We start from the raw sequence: 20,723 nt of genomic DNA, 5'->3' as shown, positions 1-20,723 counted from the left end.
CGAGAGGAAGAAATTTGCCAAATGTTGGCCCATATTTGCCAAACGTGACGTCACGATCCCCCCAGCAAGCTTCAAATCCGTTGAAAGCAAAAAAAAAAAAAATAATAATTTTTTTTTTTTTTTTACCTTTTTACCTAAATTTGGGTTTGGGAATTTAAGCAAAGAAAATTGGCAATATTGTAAAAATAAATAAAAAAAAAAACATGGTGGTGATTTTGTATTTTGTGACGAGCGAAAACTTGCCCTAACGTTTGTAATGTTATCTTTTGACGAAGGTTGAGCATATTTCCAGAATATTTGTACGTTACTGAGCAAAGCGGCTAGCAACAGCTAGCACATACGGCTAAGAGCGCCATGACCCCCCCCCTACCCCCGCATACACACACACACTTATTTTTTTTAAATGTCAGATTGTCATATCAGCCCGGAAACGTGAAATCCTTTCAAACGCGACATTTCAGGCATTCGCATCAGTCGACGTCGGATGACGCGGCAATTATTTCAAATATTTCTGGGTGACGTCACGGTTCGGTTTTCTTTGTTTGGACCAATGAGCAGCGAGCTCCTCCTGAGGCGTGAGTTTCGTTTTTAATTTACCGATGAAGAGGAGACAACCTGATAATAATAATAATTATAATAATCCCGATGCAATCAAACAAAACAAAATAATTTAAAAAAATGGGGGAGGGGGGCTCAGGAGGAAAAAAAGATCTGCGTGGTGTTGTATTCCAACTACAGAGAAAATAGGAAAGCGTAGTGTAAAATAAGAAAATGGGGAAACATAAACAATCCGACGGGAAATGTGAAATATTTTCAAAGGGAAAAAAATTGACAATAAAAATGAGAAAGGGAAGGAAAAGGCAGAACAGGAAGAAACAGGAGGCAAATAAAAAGGTTTAAAGAGAATAAAAAGGCTTGCGAAAAGAATAATCGAGGACAGAACAACAAGAAACGCGATTCAAAATGAGTATGGGAGGGGGGTGGCGCGGGGGGGGGGAAGGAGTCAAGTGGTGAGACGCGCTGAACCCCGGAAGCGCGTGCACGCCACCGCCATCTCGCTCTCCGGTCACTCGCGCGCCTCATCCGAGCAGAACAGGTCAGTAAATATTTCCAAATCCATTCATATTTGCGCCTTGTCCTTCGAACCGTGACGTCACGGCCGCGACTTTTGCCGTCGAAGCTTGCATGAATGACCAGAAAAGGGAAAGCGAAAAGGGGGAAAAAAGAATGAAGGAAGGAGGGAGGAAGGAAGGAAGGAAGGGAGGAAGGGAGGAAGGAAAGCGATGCTATGCTGCAGCTGAATCCCGCTCGCCAATTTGACCCAAAACGCCGTCTGGCTTTTCTTCTGCTCTTACCGGACTGCATGGCCGCGCCGCCGCCGCCGCCGTCGCCGTAAACCGGGAGGGGGTGAGGCGGGGGTGCGGGTGGAAGGGGGAGGGGGGGGGAAATACGAGACGCCCAATTTGCACATCGGAACAAAAACAACAACAACAAAAAACCTGCCATCCAAACAAAAAGGCGTTCAATCGTCTTGTGCGCTCAGTCAGTCGTGTTTGCTTGATTGTACAACGCCGGGGGGGGGTCCAGTAATTGCCTTTTTGTGTGTGCGCGCGCATATCGTCCCTCTCGGGTCGCGGAAAAATCATCTTTGAAAAGACAACTTTCATTTCAAATCATTCTAGGAAGGCTTCGACTTGTGCGCTCGACGCCTCGTCGTTTTGTTCGAGGAACGCAAAGTCACACTTTCGTTCTTTTTACTCTTTTCATTCCTGGGGGGTGGAGGAATAATAGTCATTTTGCCCAATTCTGAATGATTTTTCTTCCGATCATAAAATTGTCAACACGTTGTGGAGGAACAGAAAATGAAAGATTAAAAAAAAAAAAAAACAACATTTCCTGTCCCAAAAGGGAACAAACTGTACCAATTACATTTCGATCATGAATTCGAATAATTCATCATATCACGACGTTTCATTTTTTTTTGGAGGGGAGTTCACTGCTTGCATTTTCTTTTTACAATAACAAAAAAAAAAAAAAATACGACACAATGAATGGACACAAATATTCCGTGTGTGTGTGTGTGTGTGTGTGTTCGCGCGCGCACCCCATTTGATGGCAGGCTGCAAGTCTTCAATTGTAAAACACACTCAAGTGTGAGCGTTTAAAAAAATCATTTTTTTTTTTTATTTTTGCATCCACAATAATTTGGGATGAGGTCCACAACGGCCATACAAAATGTATCTCCCCTAATGTGGATGAATTTTGCTCCTCTCGGGCGTGTGTGTGTGTGTGTGTTACGTCACGGGCGGTGATTATTGCTGGCATTATTGTTGCATTAACCTGCCCGCCGTGACGTCATCACGCGTTGACCAATAAAAGAATTAATTGACACCCTTAGGCATATTTCATTTTATCGTCTCCTATTATTAATTTGACGGATTTGAATAAAAATAAACCTGTTTGAGACTGGATTCGCGTGCTTGACTGGAAATGTGGCGTCGTGATGACGTCACAGTGGCTCACGCTTTCACGTGATGTCATTTTTTGAACGCTGTGAAAAGAAATGAGGAAATATTTAGCTGACAGAAACAAAACACGTTTCGATTAAATGTTTCTATATCGTATTTTGCAATTATTTTATTTCAACAAAATTGAACATCTCAAACAAATGATTTTTATCTTGTTCATTTAAAAAAATATACATATATATATATATATATATATATATATATATAATCGGCCGTATTTGAACAAAATTATGAAATCGGCGATCGTGTATTTGAAATTTGTGACATTTTGTTGTCCTAATATTTGCGTCGAAGCCTCCTGACGTCACCGTCCAGAAATTAGAGCAGGTCACGTGGGCCGCTCTTGGATTCTGTTTTTTGTTTGCCTGATGCACGCTGCATGGGAATACAAATATGAAAAGTAGATTTAAAAACATGTTTTGAGTAAAGAATTTTGAAAGGCAATTTCAACCAATGAAATGTCACTTAGTGTGTATTCGTACTCTTTGGAGAAAATGAGTACATGAGAAGATTATTTTTCTTTTTAACCTACTTGGCTCATGTTTGTATTGAAGTCAAGTAATGCGAATTTATAATTGAATTTCTGCTGACGTTGTCTGATTTTAAAGGATTTTTTTCATGCGCTTTCTTATTGGAATTGTCTTTAAATTCAATCGCGAGTCTTCCCACCCCCCCAAGCAAGTCATTTTATGTGACTAAATTAGCAATCTGACTTGTGAAAATTGTCAGCAAATTGTACTTTTTGGCATGCGCTGGTCCCGCCCCCAAATTCTGAATATTCGCGCACGATCAGGATTACCAGAATACTGATCATCAGTTCACGCTCGTTGGGGTTTGTTGAATTGGAACCTTGTGCCCCCACAACCCACCCCATGAAACCCTGACTGTGCCTTGTGTGCAACAATAAATCTAAAGATTGATCTGCCACCGTTGCCACGAAGTTTCTGCAATTCATGTTTACCGGGGGCAATTATCTATTAGGGCAAGGGATTTGCTCAATATTATTACGATTATTATTATTAAACTGTTCTTATCCGTGTTTACGATGTCTCACTGACGTCTCAGTTTTGCTTTTTGGACGTTGCTAATGCAGATGTGAGCGAGAGAGAAAAAAAAAACTAATTTAGCAATTCAACGTAGCTGGATCGTTTTTTTTTTGTTTTGTTTTGTTTTGTTTTTTGGTCACCTTGAAGTTCAGCTCTCGTCTTGCGAGTGCGCGCGCTTGAACAGGAGGGCCGCGGGGTCATGTGACCGCGAGGGGACGCAATGGCGCAGTGGAGGCGGAACGACGGCACCGCGCATGCGCCGGCCGCTGGCCTTTTCCGCAGCGGACTGCCTTCTCGCTCCAAATGTGCCAAATGATCGTCAAACGTCTGCAATTCAATGAGGACAAGCCCCCAGCCCCCCAGACCCCCCCCCCAACACCCCCACCCCAGTCCGCTTAAGTTGCGTCGCGCCGCAGCTGTCTGCTGCACTGAGCTGCCTGGCGCCATCCGGAAAGAAGGCCTTGGGTCTCGAAGAGAGGGAGGCGGATAGAGAGAGAGAGAGAGAGAGAGAGAGGCAGGGAGGGAGGGATGGAGGGAGGGAGTCAAGTCGAGTCGCTTTGGGTGGGGTGGGGCGGGAGGTAGTGGGAAGGCCTGGCTGGCTGCAACACGCCCGCCCGCTCGCTCGCGTCGCGGTCACTTTGACGCACGCGAACCTGTTGAGCGCACGTCGTCACCTCGTCACCTCTTCTTGGTCTTGAGCGACTGCGACTGTTTGGCTTTCGGGCCGACTCGCGGATCTCCTTCATGCGGGACGCGTCGACGCCTTCCGCGCAGGCAGGACGCGCCGCCCGCGCCTTAACCGCCTCTGTCTGACCTGTGCGCAGGTGAGAGCCGCGCGGATTTAAGCATTTAAGGCCGAACCAGAGCGCGCAAGAAAAAGGAAAAACAACAACAACAAAAAAAAAACAAGAAAAAAAAAAAAAAAAAAAAGGAGCAGGACCGGGAAGGATTTTTGTCGGACCCCGGACAACGTCCGAGAGGAGCGGGACGAGATGGAAGTGAGCGCGGAGCAGCCCCGCTGGATGAGCCACCACCCGGCCGTGCTGAACGAGCAGCACCCGGCCTCGCACCACCCGGGCCTGGGCCACTCCTACATGGAGCCGTCGCAGTACCCGCTGGCCGACGACGTGGACGTCCTCTTCAACATCGACGCGCAGGCCAACCACGTCTCGCCCTACTACGGCAACTCGGTGCGGGCCGTGCAGAGGTACCCGCCGCCCCCGCACAGTAAGTCGCCACCAAACGCGAACCGAACCGACGAGGCGGCGGCGGCGGCGGCGACGACGACGACGACGACGAAGCCAAACGCGCAAAAAGAACGACTCGCACGCTTTTTTTGGGGGGGGCGGGGGGGGGGGGTCGGACCAGCCGATATGTTGTCATCTATTCTTCGTCGATATATGGGCGTTCCAAAAAAAAAAAACCCCAAAACAATTCAATAACAATAATAATATTTATTATTGTAATAATAATTATTATTATCGTTAACAATTATTGTTATTACAGCGGCGAGCCAGGTTGCGACTGACGCGCCCTTCTATTTGGATTTATTCCATAGGTTGAAAAGTTGTTGAAGAAATAAAAATCTCCTGCAAAGTGCAAAGTCTCTTTATGGCTTCCAGTACAAATTAAAGGAATTGTTGCAAAAATAAGTGAACGATTAATTAGATTTTGCAAAGGCCAAAAAGAAAAAGGAAGGTTTTTCCGATTTGGCCTCTTTTGTAACTTCAACGCGCCGAATTGTCAATCGCCGCTTGATTTATTTTTATTTTCAGTAAAATGACGATGAACTACATATTTGGAAAAAGTGAATTTCGAGCGGATTGTACCGTGTCGTTTCCAACAGACGAATTATTTTTGTCCCCCCCAAATGTTTTGTGCCGCGTCTGCTCTCGTCGAGTAATTTTCGGAATAATTTTGACGCCTCTCAGGGAAGAAGAGGCTTCGTTTATCGTCGTCGTCGTCGTCGTCGTCACCGCCGCCTTTGCTTTTCTCCCCAAGCGGGAAGATTTGGCACCGCTGCTCGATCGATCCTAACGCGCAGGCGACCGCTGCCGCTGCCCCCCCCCCCCCAACCCACGCAGGTGCTCCAGTGTGCAGGCCGGCGTTGCTGCACGGCTCGCTGCCTTGGCTGGAGGCGGCCGGCGGCAAGGGGCTGGGCGCGCACCCCGGCGCGTCCCCGTGGAACCTGAGCCCCTTCCCCAAGAGCCCGCTGCACCACCACCATCACCACCACCATCACGGCTCCCCGGCCGGCCTGGCCGTCTACCCCCCGGCCTCGTCGTCGTCTTCGTCGTCGTCCTCGTCGTCCACCTCGTCGTCGTCGTCTTCTTCGTCGTCTTCGTCGTCGACGTCGTCGCTGTCCGGGGGCCACTCCAGCCCGCACCTGTTCACCTTCCCCCCGACCCCGCCCAAGGACGTGTCCCCGGACCCGGGCCTGTCCACGCCTGGCTCCGGCGGCCCCCCCGGGTCTCGCCCGGAGGACAAGGAGTGCGTCAAGTACCAGGTGACGCTGGGCGACAGCATGAAACTGGAGACGGCGCACGGCCGCGGGGTGGCTGCGGCGGCGCTGGGGCCGGGGCCGGGGCCGGGCCCCCCCGTCTCGCACCACCATCACCACCACCACCACCCCATCGCCACTTACCCACAATATGTCCCCGAATACGGGCCAGGCCTCTTCCCACCAAGTAGCCTGATAGGTGGGTCCTCTTCTAGTTATGGTTCCAAAACAAGACCAAAAACAAGGTCCTGTTCAGGTAGGCCTACTAAACGTTCTCTTGCATTCTCACTCTCTTGCTTGCAGAGCCACACAAAAAAAACAACAACTCCTAATCCGCCTTCAATACATTGCGGCAATTTTATTGCGCTAATTAGATTCAAATCTGATGGATTAGTCGATGCATATCATCGGGATTATTATTATTAATTGGAGGATCATGCGCATTTAAAGAAGGCCTCCTCTTCTTCCTTCTCATCATCGCGTCACTTTTTCTTGCGCTTGATTTCTTTCAAGAACACACACACACACACACACACACACACGAAAGACAAACCGAGGAGCAACGTGAACGCGCTCGCGCGCACCCGTACGTCAACCAACATCCAACACAGATCGATTAAAAAAAAAAAAAAAATTGCGAGGATTTCTACTCTTCGTTTCAATTTTGATCATTCTTATTTCAATCGGAAAATGTTTGTAACTTTGTGGCCGTCGTTCTTGTAGCGGTGTTGCGTTCACGATTTCGGGATCGAATCAACTCAGTCAGAAGGGGACGACAGGATTCCTGCATGCGCGATTTGACTTTTGTGATGATGATGTGCGTGTGCGCGTGCGCGCGCTTTTCCACTGACCTGGCGCGTGTTTGTGTGTCTTTTGTGTGTGTGTGTGTGTGTGCGCGCGCGCGCGCACGCCGCAGAGGGCAGGGAGTGCGTGAACTGCGGCGCCACGTCGACCCCGCTGTGGCGACGGGACGGTACGGGCCACTATCTGTGTAACGCCTGCGGCCTGTACCACAAGATGAACGGCCAGAACCGGCCCCTCATCAAGCCCAAGCGGCGGCTGGTACGTGAACGCGCCACGCTGGCTCTCTTGATGACGTGCGTCTCTCTCTCTCTCTGTGTTTCCCTCTCCAGGAAGAAGTAGGCCTATTAGCTGCAGGAAATTGACTCGACAAGTGCAGGTCTCTGCTTTCAGATCCTAAAACAAACAAACAAACAAACAAACAAACGAACAAAAAAAAAAAAAAGCTGCACTGTTTATTATTATTATTATTATTATTACTACGATGATCATTATGAGTCTTCGGGAGGGAAAAAAATGCAGTTGCAAGTCTCCTGTCATTGATTCTTATTTAGTGTCGTGCAGCCCACCGCATTCAAATCAGACGTTTCTCATTAGGGGTGTCCAAACTTTTGCAAAACCATGAAACGACGAAAAATGCGTTTCTTGATTGTTGCTTTGCAACACGTGCAAGAAACACGAAATCCTTCACTTGGAAATAAAAGAAATCGCTCACCAAGTCAAATTGAAAGCTTCAGCACCTGCTGGCTTATTTGTCCATCCAACCAAGACATCAAAGAGGTAAATGTTGTTTTTGGGCGCTCGTCTGTCTGCAAAATCACAACTTTCCCCTTGAAACACCAAAAAAAAAAAAAAAAAAAAAAAATCCTTCTTGGAAAGAAGACACTCTGACACATTTTCATCATGCGCAACAAGTTGAAATGAAGCGCATTCAAATAAGTTTCCCTGAAAATTAAACATTCCAAACTAAATCAAAGTGAACAGCGGCAGGGTTGGAAATCGCTCCAACCCCCCCCCCCAAAATACAGGGCCGCCTAATCAACACTTTTTGTTGAATGGTGGGTTTAGGGCGGGTGGCCCGCTGCCCTTTGCCCCCTCGACTAGATCCGCCCCTGCGTGTCAAATCTTCATCGTCCGCAGCCAAAGTTTTGAGAAACGTTTCTGACGTTTTTTTTTTTTTTTTTTTTGCGGACAAGCTTAATGCAAAAAACTTTTTTAAAAAAAAAATCAATCATAGCTGCGATATTTGAGCCAACATTTGTACCTTTCTGGACAAAAAAAAAATAAGCATGTCTAAAATAATTGATATATTTTGCTGAAAAAAAAAAAAAACAACCCAAAAAACAGGGCCCTTGCGGCCCCGGGCCATAGCTTGGACACCCCTGATTTCGCTCCCTTTTCCAGACTCAAACAAAATTTACGTGAGGCCGAAAAGTAGGAAAAGTGTGCAGGATGTCAGTTAAGGGACGTTCTTCTTTCTGTGGACTTTTGCGCAAAAGAAAGAAAACAAAAAGATGAAAATGCGCCGATTGGCACATTTGGATGCAAGACGGGCGTGACGTCACTATCCCTTTGAAAGCCATCTTGTGGGCGTGTTTGTCCGTTGAACTGCCAAACCCGTCGACGGTCCTCGGTCGATGATCCATCAATCGAGAGATTATTATTGCTGTTGTTATTTTAGAAGGTCAACGCCCGCTGCAGCCCCCAAATGGCGGCCTCCCCCTTTGCATGCTCCCAATTAGCGAATCCACGCTCGCATCCAAATGTCAAGGCCGCTTCTTTTTCTTTCTGTTGTTCTTTCTTTCTTTCTTTCTGTTGTTCTTTTGTGGAGCCAGGCGGCCTTTTTTTTTGGAGGGGGGGGGGCTTTGATGATTTTTGTTGTTTTTTTTTTTAAGGGCTGCTGCGTGTCAAGGCTGCCCTTTTTGTCTCTGCTTATTTTTGTGTGTGCGTGTCGTCCAAATGTTGCTTGTGCGTTTGTTCTATTTTTAGCCTCCGCGCCTTCATTTGCTTTTGTTTTTTTTTCTTCCTTTTCCTTTTCCGTTCCTCCCCGCTGCCTTATTTGGGTTAGTCGGGGGGGGGGGGGGAGACTGTCGCGGTTTTCAGGAGCGTTGGTACAAATGTAGCGCCACGCATTTTTGTGTTTTTATTTTTTTGTGTGGAGGCGCGCCGCCTTATTTTTGCTTTCGTGTGCGCGCAGTCGGCGGCCAGGCGCGCGGGCACGTCGTGCGCCAACTGCCAGACGACCACCACCACGCTGTGGAGGCGCAACGCCAACGGCGACCCGGTGTGCAACGCCTGCGGACTCTACTTCAAGCTGCACAATGTAAGTTCAGCTCAAGCAACAGCGTCCGAAGGACAGCCCGCAATAAATCGCGCGCGCGCAGGCAGGGCTAGCAGAACGTTCGCGGTCCCCAAAAGCAAGCAAAACAAACAAACAAACAAACAAACAACGGACGCCATGTTAGGTCGCCTAAGACGACGACAAGCAGGAAACGCGCTTAAAAGTCACTCACACACACACACACACAAAAGCTTTGCAAGCTCACCAAACAACAATATGAGCAGGCAGCCTTTTACTTTGGAAAATGTAGTCGACATAATTTCGGAATGTAATCCACCCCCCCCCCCCCCAAAAAAAAAATGCATATGGGAAGTTCAATGTCAAATCTTCCAATTCTAAATTTGCATTCATTTTATTTTTTTTGTATTATTCGAAGCAAAATGTGGAATGTGTTAAGATCACAAAAAAAAAAGGAAATTATGTATTGGGTATCATTACGATTTGTTTTTCTTTCCAGATAGCAGCTTTATGCTTTTCTAAGAATGCAAAAAAAAAAAAAAAAAAAAAGCCCGCACATTTGTCAGATTGGTTTCTTGAAAGCCTCCAAAATGTGCCATTGATCAGTTCAATTCAACGGTTCAGTAGATAATATTCACAAAGAAATATGGATTGGCTGTGAACACAAAAACAAGAACATTTTGGATTGGTGGATTTCTTTTCAATTCTTAATACGGCTGCAAATTCCCAAAACATTTTCCAGACAAACATTTGATTTCATAATACAGTCCAAAAAGAATCGAGGAAGCCTTTTCGGAATGATTTTGATTGAACCCAAAGTTTCACTTTTTCTTGTTTTTTTTTTGTTTGTCATTTGACTTCCACAACACGCAGAATGGAAATCAACCAGAAAATATTGCCATTGTACACAATGTGCAAATAAATAACTCGACAAGCAAAACAACGACAACAAAAGTCGACCACATTTTTGAATGGCGGATCTCATTGCGAAATGTGCTCATATTTCATATTTTAAAGACATAATGTTGTCTCAAAACGCGAGTTTACGTGTTGACATTTTTTTTGGTGTGTATTTAATAAGCACAACGTCAACGGACAGGAGAATGTCATGCTTAGCAGTAACACACACACACACAAAAAAAGAGAGAGAAACTGCACAAGAGTCACCTTCCCCTCACCGCCCCCCCGCCAGCCCCCATCTTTGTTTCCCCTTCACGTCCCCGAGCGCTAATTGCCCCTGCAGAGCCGCGCCTGATAAAGTGAATTAATGATTTTATTGGCAGCCGAGCGCTTGTGAATATTAAAGAAGGAGCTTAATTAAAATCCCATTAAATGTTTTTTTTCTTTTTTTTTCCCCTCAATCTCTCTCTGTCCACTTTATTCCCCGCCATCTTGGCACGTTCGGAACGGCCCTGGGGAGTCGGAGGCGGCGTAAAGCTGCAAAAGCGACAATCAAAATAAGAACGAACGCCGGCCATGGGAAAGAAGGCGCCCCCCCCCCCCAAAAAAAAAAAAGGGCGGTCAGCGCCCGTCACGGCCTCCACCACGCCCGCAAAATCATTTTACGGGTTGTCGCCAGGGACGAGGTCAGATTGCGATGAACTCACAGGTTATCACGGGGGTGTCTGCTAAAATAAATAAATAAATAAATACATATACATATTCAAACCAGCCCCCCAGATGTTCAACCGAAACATTTTATGATCTCCAACGAAAGTGCACTAGCTCGCGGCTAGCGTATAATGGAAAAGGCAATAGACAAGCCGACTGAAATTAGCATGGACGTTGACTATCTCCCATCTTTTGGCTTCGTTCATGTTTACATATCTTGGATCATCGCATTTTCCGACTCGAGACTCGTGAAGTCGAATTTTGGGCGAATGATTGGTGAATTCTGTCCGCATCTTGACATTTTAACGGGAGTGTCCGACTTGGCCGCGCCTTCAAAGGGCCGAGAAAAGTCGCTCAATCCCGACTCACGTGTCAGCCAGCGAAACCACATCAGTGGAGTGGCGGGGGAGGGGCCCCGGAGGAAGGTGGGGAGGGGGGGGGGGAATCACGGCCACCGCTCCGCTTTTGGAGTCAGCGAAAAAAAAAAAAACGTTTGAGACGGACCGCGGCAGAGCCAAAAAGAAATCCCCGTTCCCATTTCCCCGGGAAGAAGAAACGCTGGGAAAAGATCACGAAGCCAGTCGGCCTCATCCGCAACCCCCCCAAACCCCCCCCACCATAATCCTGCCCACAGCCGAAATTCCATCATCTCGCTTCTTCCCGGCTAAAGTGCGGAATGGCAGCCGGGACGAGGCGGTCGAGGAGGACTTGGCCCGTGGGGGTGGCTGCCAGGCAGAGACCCCCCCCCCCCACCCCCCACCGCAATCCGTCCTACACCGCATAACAGCCCCCCCTCGCCCCGCTCCCATTCCACCTCCCTCCCCTCCTTCCTCCTGACGCAGAACAAAACACTTCATTTGGAAAAGCAAAATTCTCCCAAGGAATCGCATTTATGGAAAGCTCTTTTTTTTTTCTTTTCTTGACGATTTATTTCTTCGATAACCAGCTGAAGGTCCGTCTGCGTGCTAGTGCACTCTTTGCAAGGCACTCGCGAGACACTTCATTGCACCAGAACCACTCCATTCTTACCAGTAACTATTTAATTTCCACTACTTTGTCACTGTCACTGCGCGTGATGAACTCTGCATGCCGTACTAGTAGCATGACTAGCGCCAAGTAGTAGCCGTTGGTCACGCACTGCAAACCAGCACCCAAATGCCGAAACAAAAGTGCTTTTGCCTCACTAGTACCATCTTCCGACTAGTGTGCCGAAGTCGTCCTACAAGTGCGCCGAATTGTCACGCGGTCGTGGGAAAACGTCAGTGTTGAGATCAGGTACATGGTAAATGGTCGCCGACGTAATCTTAATCATAATCATGAACAAAATTGCATCCGACTGTCCCGCCCGGTTCATTCGCACCGAGAGAAAAATGGTGGCCAACCAACGCACCAGCTGTCTCTGTCGTCCCTGTGGAAAGATGAGCTGATGAAAAATAACAAAACGAACGCACGCTGCGAACGATGGAAGGCAAAATACGGAGTCTTCGAGAGCCGATCAAATGGCGGCCCGCGACCGCGACCTCCTGACGTTTCGCCAAAGATCACCAAACGCAACTTGACTGGGGTGACGCCAGCTCTTTGGCTCCTCCCCGTCCGGAGCGCCGAATGAAAAGCAAAAAACCGAAATCAATCAATCCTGTCGGAAAAAGACGGAGGGGGAATTTTAATCGCGACGTCGGCCGCCATCATACTAACCTGCCCTCTTTTGTGTCGTCCCTGTGGAGAGCAGATCAACCGACCTCTGACCATGAAGAAGGAAGGCATCCAGACGCGCAACCGCAAGATGTCCAGCAAGTCCAAGAAGAGCAAAAAGTCCCTGCAGGACGGCGCCATGGACGACTTCTCCAAGAGCCTGATGGACAAGAGCAGCTCGTTCAGCCCGGCCGCCCTCTCCCGCCACATGTCGTCCTTCCCGCCCTTCTCGCACTCGGGCCACATGCTCAGCACCCCCACGCCCATGCACCCCTCCTTCGCGCCCCACCACCCGTCCAGCATGGTGACGGCCATGGGCTAGACGCCGCTTTCGCCGCCGCCCCCCACCCCAGTCGCAAAAGTTGAATTGAGGAGGCTAACCGGACGCGTCACCTCGGCTCCAAACGGCTTCTTCGCGCTCCGCCGAGTCCGTGAAACGAGCCCACGCTACGATGGATTCGAAGCTCTCCTGATAGAAGAGAGGACGTTCGAATCCCAAGAAGAGGTCTTACGCCTGCCAGAAGGTACCCAGTCCTACTAAACCCGAGACAAGGTTCTACTCCTGACGGTACGTTCAAGTTGCAGGAGTAGGATTTTGCCACGAGACAAGCTCCTCTCGGCCCAAAAGTAGGTTTTAGTCCTGACAAAAGTTTTGAAATCCGAAAATGAAGATTGTCTGAAGAGAGGGTTCCAGTCCCGAGGGGAGCTTTTTACTCCCGAGAGAAGTCCTCACAGACTGTACTCGTCTCAAATCCTGTGAGGAGATAGCGACTGGTCCCGACAGGAGGTTCTAGTCCAAAGAGAGTCAGTTTTAGTCCCGAGTTTAGGTTCTAGCGAAAGAGCGACCGGCGCTTCGCCCGTTTGCTGGCAAAATGTCGTATCGGTGGCCACGTTTCATTCGGGACCAAACGTGTTGCGCTGGCGTGAAACATGTCAGAAGGACATCAGTGAAAGTTTGGATTCGGACTTCGTAGTCCACAATATTCAAGATTTCAAAGCCAAGAAGCCTTTTGGACTAAAGGTGAAAAGTCTTCGACAACCAACAAGGGTCCGGTCTCCTCCACTCAACTTTTTGCGGACTACCTTGACCCGGACGACTGAAAATCTTCGGTCCATCTTCTTCTTCTTTTTTTTTTTTTTTTTTTTTTTTTTTTTTTTTTAAAATAAAATCAAAGTGGGGAAAGGGACGCAAACCGCTTGTACATCCGATTCTCCCTCGGATAAGCGTCTCCATTTGTGTGCAAAAAAAAAACAAAAAGCAAAAAAAAAAACAAACATCCAAAAAGATTAAAAAAAAAAAAAAAAACTTCCGGGTGTGACGTTTGTACAAATTGTATGAAATGCGCTTAACGAGATGAAAAAGGGAAGTCAAGCGAGGCTACGAGGACGCGACCACGCAGGCCGCAAGAGTCCGTTCCGTGTAAAGAGAACGTTTGCGCCTTTCCTTTTATTTTTGGATGTGCTTTAAGTCTCGGCCTGTCAGTTTGTGTTGACACACACACGCGCGCACGCACGCATATACACGCACACACTTGACAGATGATGATGATGATGATGATGATGATGATATGCATTGTGGAAAAAAAAAAAAAAGTTCCTGTATTTGTTATTTGTATGTACAAAAAAAAAAAATCCATCAGAGTACCAAAAATATGAAAGAAACAAAGATGTAGAACTATTTCTTTATGTTATGCAGACTGAATGGTTGTAAAAATTTAATAATAATAATAATAATAATAATAATCACTAGTGTAAAATATGGCTGCTTTTTTTTTTGGTTGTTTTTGTTTGGTAAGCCCCACCCGAGTCCCCCCCCCACCTCCCCGCCTCCTTCCCTTGTTTCAAAATAATAAAACTAGTTTAATCTCTGTTGACATGTTAGCGCTGTGATCTCGAGCTGTCTTTTTTTGGGGGGGGGGGCGTGACAGGAAAGACCTCAACGGGAAGCGCGCGTGTAAACATTCGCAAATCAAACAACGGGCGGGCGGGCGAGCGAGCGAGTGAGGGAGGGAGGGAGGGAGGGAGGTTGGCGTGCTCGGGCCTTCTCGTGGTTTCACTCGGGGGGGAGAAATCAAAGCAATCAGTTTTCGTGATCCGGATCCACGGTCGGTTTTGGGCGAGGAGGGCGAGCGATCGTTCCCGCTTCCTCTCGCGCCGGTCGGACACTTGGTCCTCGGGAAAAGCAAACATGTTTTTTGAAACGTGGGAGGAAGCGATCGAGTCTCGGGCTCGCGAGCTGACTTTGGGCGGGACGCGGAGTCCACGCCGGACTGGTTCCAAGTCCGTCGCAGAGAGGAAGGAAGAAGTAACGTCGCCGTGTCGGCGCAGCAATTGGCCGTCGTTTGTCTGGGATCCGCGTGACCGACGAGGAGATCTGCTCCTGTTTGGAGTAGCGAGTTCAGGGGGATGATGTGGTGTGTGTGTACAGAGGGATTGAAGAGGAGCTTTGCCCCACACTGGGACCTGGTGGCCCGCGACTGACCCCGACCGCCTGGCGCTTCCGCTCCGCGTGATCCCAATCCTGGTTTTGCTGAGTATTCGTCTCAGGCGAACGCGGTGACACATTTGTTGCGCAGGCTCTAAAAAGAGCGAACCTTCTGCTACTGCCAGGAGATTTTAATCGTGAAAAATTGTCGTTATTGAGTCCCAAGAGTTGGTACGCTGTCCTGAACTGGAGGCTTTAGTCCCGACAAGAGGTTCGAACACCACGTCGGGCGTCGACGGCCTCTGTGTGACCCCCGGCGGTCAGGTACCGATGCAAAGGAAGATCTCCCATATTCTGTAGTTTCTTTTGAATCCTCTCGGAAGTAAAACCGTTCTAGTCCCGAGATGCCTCAAACTTTGAGAGAGGGATCTCACCCTTACAGGCTGGAGTCCACAGAAAGCGAGAGACAGAGAGAGAGAGAGTTCTCGTTCTGCAATAAGGTACCGGTCCCGAGAGTAGGTTTCGGGCTCAAGAAAAGATGGCGGTCCCCAGAGAAGGCTTCGGTTTTGCCAGAAGGTTATAATCAAAGAGTTGCTTCTGGTCCCGAGAGAAGGTTCCGGTGGCCCCGCGTCAGGACCCTGTGGCCTCCATCTGACCCGGCCGTCTTCCACGCTGCGGGATTTGTTCTCGGTTCCTTTTCTTGCCCGTCACAAGTCTTCCTCTCGGGTTAAAGCGATGACACATTTGTAGGCGCGGGGACTGACTTCGGGGAATATCCGTCTTCACTCGTGTCGAGAGGGAGTTGAAGGACGGCTTGAGTTCCTCGTGCGGGACTCCGAATGTCAGGGGCTGAAAGTTGAGCGCAGGACTGGGAGTAGTCTGGAGCAAACCCGCACGCCAATTGTCCAAATCTACTCAGAATTGCCGATCGGCACTCGGGAACATTGCAGGTTCGACTACGACCCCGGAACACTTTGATAACTTTTCAAAGTCAATCGAAATTACGCTTCCAGATCGTACCACTACAGCCCGGCGTGTACAATACAATGCGACAATTCTGAGACCGAAGAAGGCCAAAATGAAGGCTCGGACGCGGGTTCCCTGGCTCAAAAGCGTCCGCGAGTACCTCATGTACGCGAGGACGCCATCGCACGAGCAAACGAGCGCAATTCCTCTGCCGCGATGCCATCCGCCAACGACGATTTCGAGCGTTGCACGATGGCGGAGATTAAAGATAATTCACGGGATTACGTCGTCTTTTTTTTTGCTTTCTTTTTTCCGAAATCATCATTTGGGAAAAGACCTGAAGGCTGAAGCGTGGCGGCGTTGTGGGAGTTCCCTCGCTTGTTCGGGGGCTGAGGCGACGCTGGGAAGAAGGGGAAAAAAAAAAAAAAAAAAAAATCCATGTGTGGCGTCCCATTGTGAGGGTAACAGTCGTAAATTTCGACCGTAATCTCCCGTCGAAACACGAAGATAAAAGATAATTATCTCTTTCAGCGACGTGCCCCGGAGGCTTCTTGGACGGCCTCGCCGACGACGGGCTTAAAGCCTCGTAAACGCGCGAACGGCGACGATTTGATGTCGAACAACATTTCAGATTGAAAAGTCTGCAGCTCGCAGGGTTTTCACATCAAAGGCGGCTCGCATAATAGCCGCCCGTCGTCCGTTTTCCGAGCGGCCAAATCGCGTTTGGATGGAAATCGCGTGTCCTCGGGAGAGACGGGGGAAAAAAAAAAATTTGCCTTCAACGCGCCAAAGAAGCACAAAACTAGCACACGTCGTCGTCATGTCAACCAACAACAAACAACAACAGAATCTCATCAAAATTTTGACAAAACATCTCGTAGGCAAAACTTGTAAATATTCATAAGATGCGCTCGAGTGAGATTCACATGAAACGAGATTTGCCTTCCGTTTGTCGGCAAATACTCGCAACGGACTCTTTAGATTGAAAAGTAAAGTCCGCAATTAAAAAATGAGTCATGAGGTTTTTTATTTTTAAAACTGCAACGATTGTAATCTCACAAATCTCACAAACGCGCTACAAATATTCCCCCCCCCACCCCCCCCGCTGGGCCACAACTCGTTTGTATTCAGTTCGTCGGCAAATCCAATTGGAATGCACATTTTGATCCTTTTTTTTTTTCAGTAACCCTACTGGCAAAAAAAAAAAAACCCCAAAAGTCGCATTATGGGAAAGTGAAAACCATTTATTTGATTATCATTATTTATTTAATCATAAACAAGAAAGTTTCGGGATTTCATTGGAAAAGTAAGTTGAAGTGGCCAAAAACTCAAAGGTAACCACACAAGTACCTCGTTAGACAAGTTAAAAAAAAAAAAAGTTCATTTATTTTACAAGTCATTTGCACGACGTTTGCCGAAACTGAACTTCAACTCAACTAAATTGCCGAGTTAAAATTCAAAGCAGGACTCCAACTTTCAAAAAAAAACCAACCCAAAAACGAAACTGCTTGAGTGGTGATGCGTGACCTCCGTTCAGGTTGCAGCTCATCGTTTGCCAAATACCAGCCGAGTAACTTTCAAGGTTAAACACGAGCGGCGTATTTTTCTTCGCGTGTGCGTATTCAGTCAGTCGCCTCGACAGCTGCCCAAAGGCTCCGCTTGCGCGGCTGATTGATGAGTTCAAAACCCAAAACAAAAACACGTGAGGCGTCTCTTTCTCGAGGTGCGTTTTACCGTTTTAGCGGCCTGCCCCCCTGATTGGCCCGAGGCCCCAACTGCAGCTCACCTGGTGCCGCCCGCCAAACATTTGCATGACCACAACTGTCACGGCTGTTTCACCCCCACCCCCATTCTCATTATTATTATTATTTTTTTGTCGTGGTTGACGTAAGAGCACGCCGATTAGCGGGGCCTTCGGCGGTTCCCTAAATCCTCGGCCCGATCGGACGCCGACAATAGCCGCTCGCCCGTCGGACGACAACTTGTCGGCCCGGCCGCGTGTCTCGGGCGTATATTTTGAACAGAAAACAGGCGGAAATGTTCTCCCGCCAGGCGCAGCGGCCACAAGGCTAACATGGATGACATAGCCAATGTTAGCGTGCCACAAAAAAACGACCAGCCTCAGAAGTTGCGGGCTCGACTACTTGTGGGCACAGCGACAAACGTTTCAAGGGTTCCCTTTCAAGACGTGACACGGCGGCCACTAAACTATCAAAGACACGACGACAAAGACCAGGATCACCAGGCCTTCCGTCCAAGGATGATCCGAGGCCAGGGCAGCAGTTTAAAGCCCTCAAGAAGTAGTTTTACCAGAGCCCGACACAGACGGGCCCGTGATCGGATAAAAAAAAAAAAAATCAGGGACTAGGATTACCGTGACAAGGTTGGGCAAGCTACCAAAGAACTCTTCGGAACTACGAACGGAAAGACTGTCGTCCACTCGACGAAGCGAGTCAACTAGGAATGAGCTGACGAAAGACTTCCAGGCTCGCTCAGAAGATGTCAAAAACCGGGAAGCCCGAGACTCAACAAATCAACCAAAAAGCTTTCAGCTGTTCAGCGCTGGCAACTGGGACAGGCTAGAAACCGTGAACCAGGAATTCATTCGGACTACGATTACATATCGGGTAAGACATCGGCTTGGAACCGGAGAGTCTTAACACGATAGCAACTCCGATCAAAGGCTAACCGTTATTCCACGAGTGATTCTTGTCCAGGATTACTCAAACAGTACACAAAGACTTTGAGGCGAGAAGACAAACCAAACCAAATCACATCAAGACTGAGGTTAAAATTAACCCCAGCCAAGTAGTCGACAAAACATTTTCAGGTCCCGAAAAGGCAAAACAAAAATGCTCAAATACTGTATTCTGGTCTAGGATTACACAAACCCTGCAGAAAAAAAATGTTAGGCTAGGTGCGAAATCAGATCCTCTCAAAGGGCAGGATTACCAAAAGCCAAAACCAAAAGATCCCAGGATAGGAGGGCAGAAACCAGTCCTGAGCATGAGCAGACCCTTGCATTCATTCCAATGACAATACTTTGTTGTTTCATGAGCAAAAAGAAAATAGCTGACATATTTTACATTGCTTACAGAGTGCAAATACTGGTTTTAGCTTTTAACGTTCTCTGGCTCTGAGCTTTCCTGTACAAACACAACAACGGACAACTTTTCACGGAAGCAAAAAAAAAAAAAAAAAAAAAGGAATGTCGATTCTGCGAGTCAACACGGATCCGCGTGATTGCCTTTTTTTTTGGTGGCGAGATTTGATCAGGGATCGCGTGCGAGAGAAATCCCCCCACCCCCACCCACCCCCCGCCGAGTGATCACACGTTTGCCGACAGTCAAAGACCCAAAAGACGGCCGGGCCTGCCTGCCTGCCTGCCTGCCTGCCTGCCTGCCTGCCTGCTGACCGACCGACCGACGACCGACCGACCGCCGACCGGCCGACCGACCGACCGACCGACCCCCACCGACGACGACCGACCCCCGGGCTGCTGACGCTGCCGTCTGGGCCGGCCGCCAATCGGACGCTTGGGGGGAATACGGATGCCGACGCCGACCGATTCTTTTTACGCGTGACGATGCAACCACCTGCAAAAGGCTTCCAAGACAAGCTACGACTTTAATGTTTGTGTCCTGGTTTTGGGTTTGTCGGGTTTCAAGCCAGGGTTCCGGTTTTCAACGAGGTTGAAGGTTTCCAATGAGGGCTTCGAGTCTGCGTGTTGGCTGAGGTTAAGCTTGCTTCCTCCTTCCTTCCTTCCTTCCTTCCTTCCTTCTCTTCCTTCCTCTCCTCCTCTCTTCCTTCCTTCCTTCCTTCCTTCCTCTCCTTCCTTCTTCTCTCTCCCCCCTTCCTCCCCTTCTCTCTCCTCTCCCTCCCCTCTTCCTCCCTCCCTCCCTCTCTCTCTCTTCCTCTCCTCCTCCCTCCTTCCCTTCCTTCCTCCCTCTCTATCTTCCTTCCTTCCTTCCTCCTCCTCTCCTTCCTTCCTTTCTCTCCTCCCTCTCTTCCTTCCTTCCTCCCTTCCTTCCTCCTCCTTCCTTCTCTCTCCTTCTCCTCTCTCCCCCCTTCCTCCCTCTCTCTCTTCCTTCCTCCCTCCCTCCCTCCCTCCCTCTCGTTCCTTCCTTCCTCCTTCCTCCCTCCCTCTCTCTTCCTTCCTCCTCTCTTCCTTTTCCTTCTTCTCTCTCCTCTCCTCCCTCCCGCTCCCTCCCTCCCCCCTTCTCGCTCTTCTTCCTCCCTCTCTCTTCCTTCCTTCCTTCCTTCCTTCCTTCCTCCCTCTTTCCTTTTTCTCTCTCCTCCCTCTCTCCCCCCTTCCCTCTTTCCCTCCCTCTCTTCCTTCCTTCCTTCCTTTGAAAAGACTCCAGGTGAGAAGTCATCTGCGAGCGATTGGAAATCAAACCACTTTTTTTTTCTTTTTTTTTTTTTGCGCTGCGGTGCGCCGACGCTCGCCGTTCTCGACTGGACTTGCCCGACGCCAAATGCGTTGCGACTTGCCGCCGACTTGGACGCCGAGCGCTCCGGTCGGAATGCGGCGGAACCTTCCAGTGCTTGGCAGCCGACTTGGCGTGAATGATGAAAATAAGAAACACGGGGGCTAAGTTACACCACGGGGAAAACGAGGAGGCCTGACTTGATCCGGTGCGGGACCCCAAGCGCCGCCCCCCCCTTTCCCGGGAGGCCGATGCAGCTCTGCTTACCTTTTGGCTTTGGCTTTGTGTCTGTTGTTGCCGCATCGACGTTTCTGGGACTTCGTCTGGCCTTGCTGTCGAGTTGTGTGTGCGCGTATGGCGGGGGAGATGGGGTATGCAAATGAGCCCCGCCGTGACATCACAGATACATTGAGAAATACGCGGAA

General features: G+C 48.8%; 1 protein-coding gene across 6 annotated transcripts; it reads left to right on the top strand.

Annotated features, from left to right (window-relative positions):
- Window positions 1-4,121: 4,121 nt before the first annotated feature.
- gata3 (GATA binding protein 3) lies at window positions 4,122-19,030 on the top strand. Of its 6 annotated transcripts, none has more exons than XM_061806563.1 (5): window positions 4,122-4,801; window positions 5,659-6,330; window positions 6,991-7,136; window positions 9,073-9,198; window positions 14,906-19,030. In XM_061806563.1, exons 1-5 carry the CDS (start codon window positions 4,567-4,569, stop codon window positions 14,912-14,914), a joined length of 1,188 nt encoding a protein of 395 aa, XP_061662547.1. In that variant the 5' UTR covers window positions 4,122-4,566; the 3' UTR covers window positions 14,915-19,030. The 6 variants fall into 6 exon arrangements, with proteins under 6 accessions (XP_061662547.1, XP_061662546.1, XP_061662545.1 ...); XM_061806562.1 differs by lacking the exon at window positions 14,906-19,030 and adding an exon at window positions 12,510-12,555; XM_061806561.1 differs by lacking the exons at window positions 6,991-7,136; window positions 14,906-19,030 and adding exons at window positions 7,208-7,254; window positions 12,515-13,633 and having other exon boundaries at window positions 4,125-4,801; window positions 5,659-6,273.
- The last annotated feature ends 1,693 nt before the right edge of the window (window positions 19,031-20,723 follow it).

Source organism: Syngnathoides biaculeatus, chromosome 20, assembly GCF_019802595.1.
Source record: "Syngnathoides biaculeatus isolate LvHL_M chromosome 20, ASM1980259v1, whole genome shotgun sequence".
NCBI lineage: Eukaryota > Metazoa > Chordata > Actinopteri > Syngnathiformes > Syngnathidae > Syngnathoides > Syngnathoides biaculeatus.
The sequence above is the reverse complement of the archived record's forward strand: the minus strand, read 5'-3'. Positions and strand labels throughout refer to the sequence as shown.

Bases quoted from the DNA above. Each gene is read 5' to 3' on its own strand.
- gata3 (XM_061806557.1), top strand. From the start codon at position 4,567: ATGGAAGTGAGCGCGGAGCAGCCCCGCTGGATGAGCCACCACCCGGCC. The intron at 6,331-6,990 runs GTAGGCCTACTA...CGCACGCCGCAG, and splicing joins AAAAACAAGGTCCTGTTCAG to AGGGCAGGGAGTGCGTGAAC. The intron at 9,199-12,514 runs GTAAGTTCAGCT...TGTGGAGAGCAG, and splicing joins TCTACTTCAAGCTGCACAAT to ATCAACCGACCTCTGACCAT.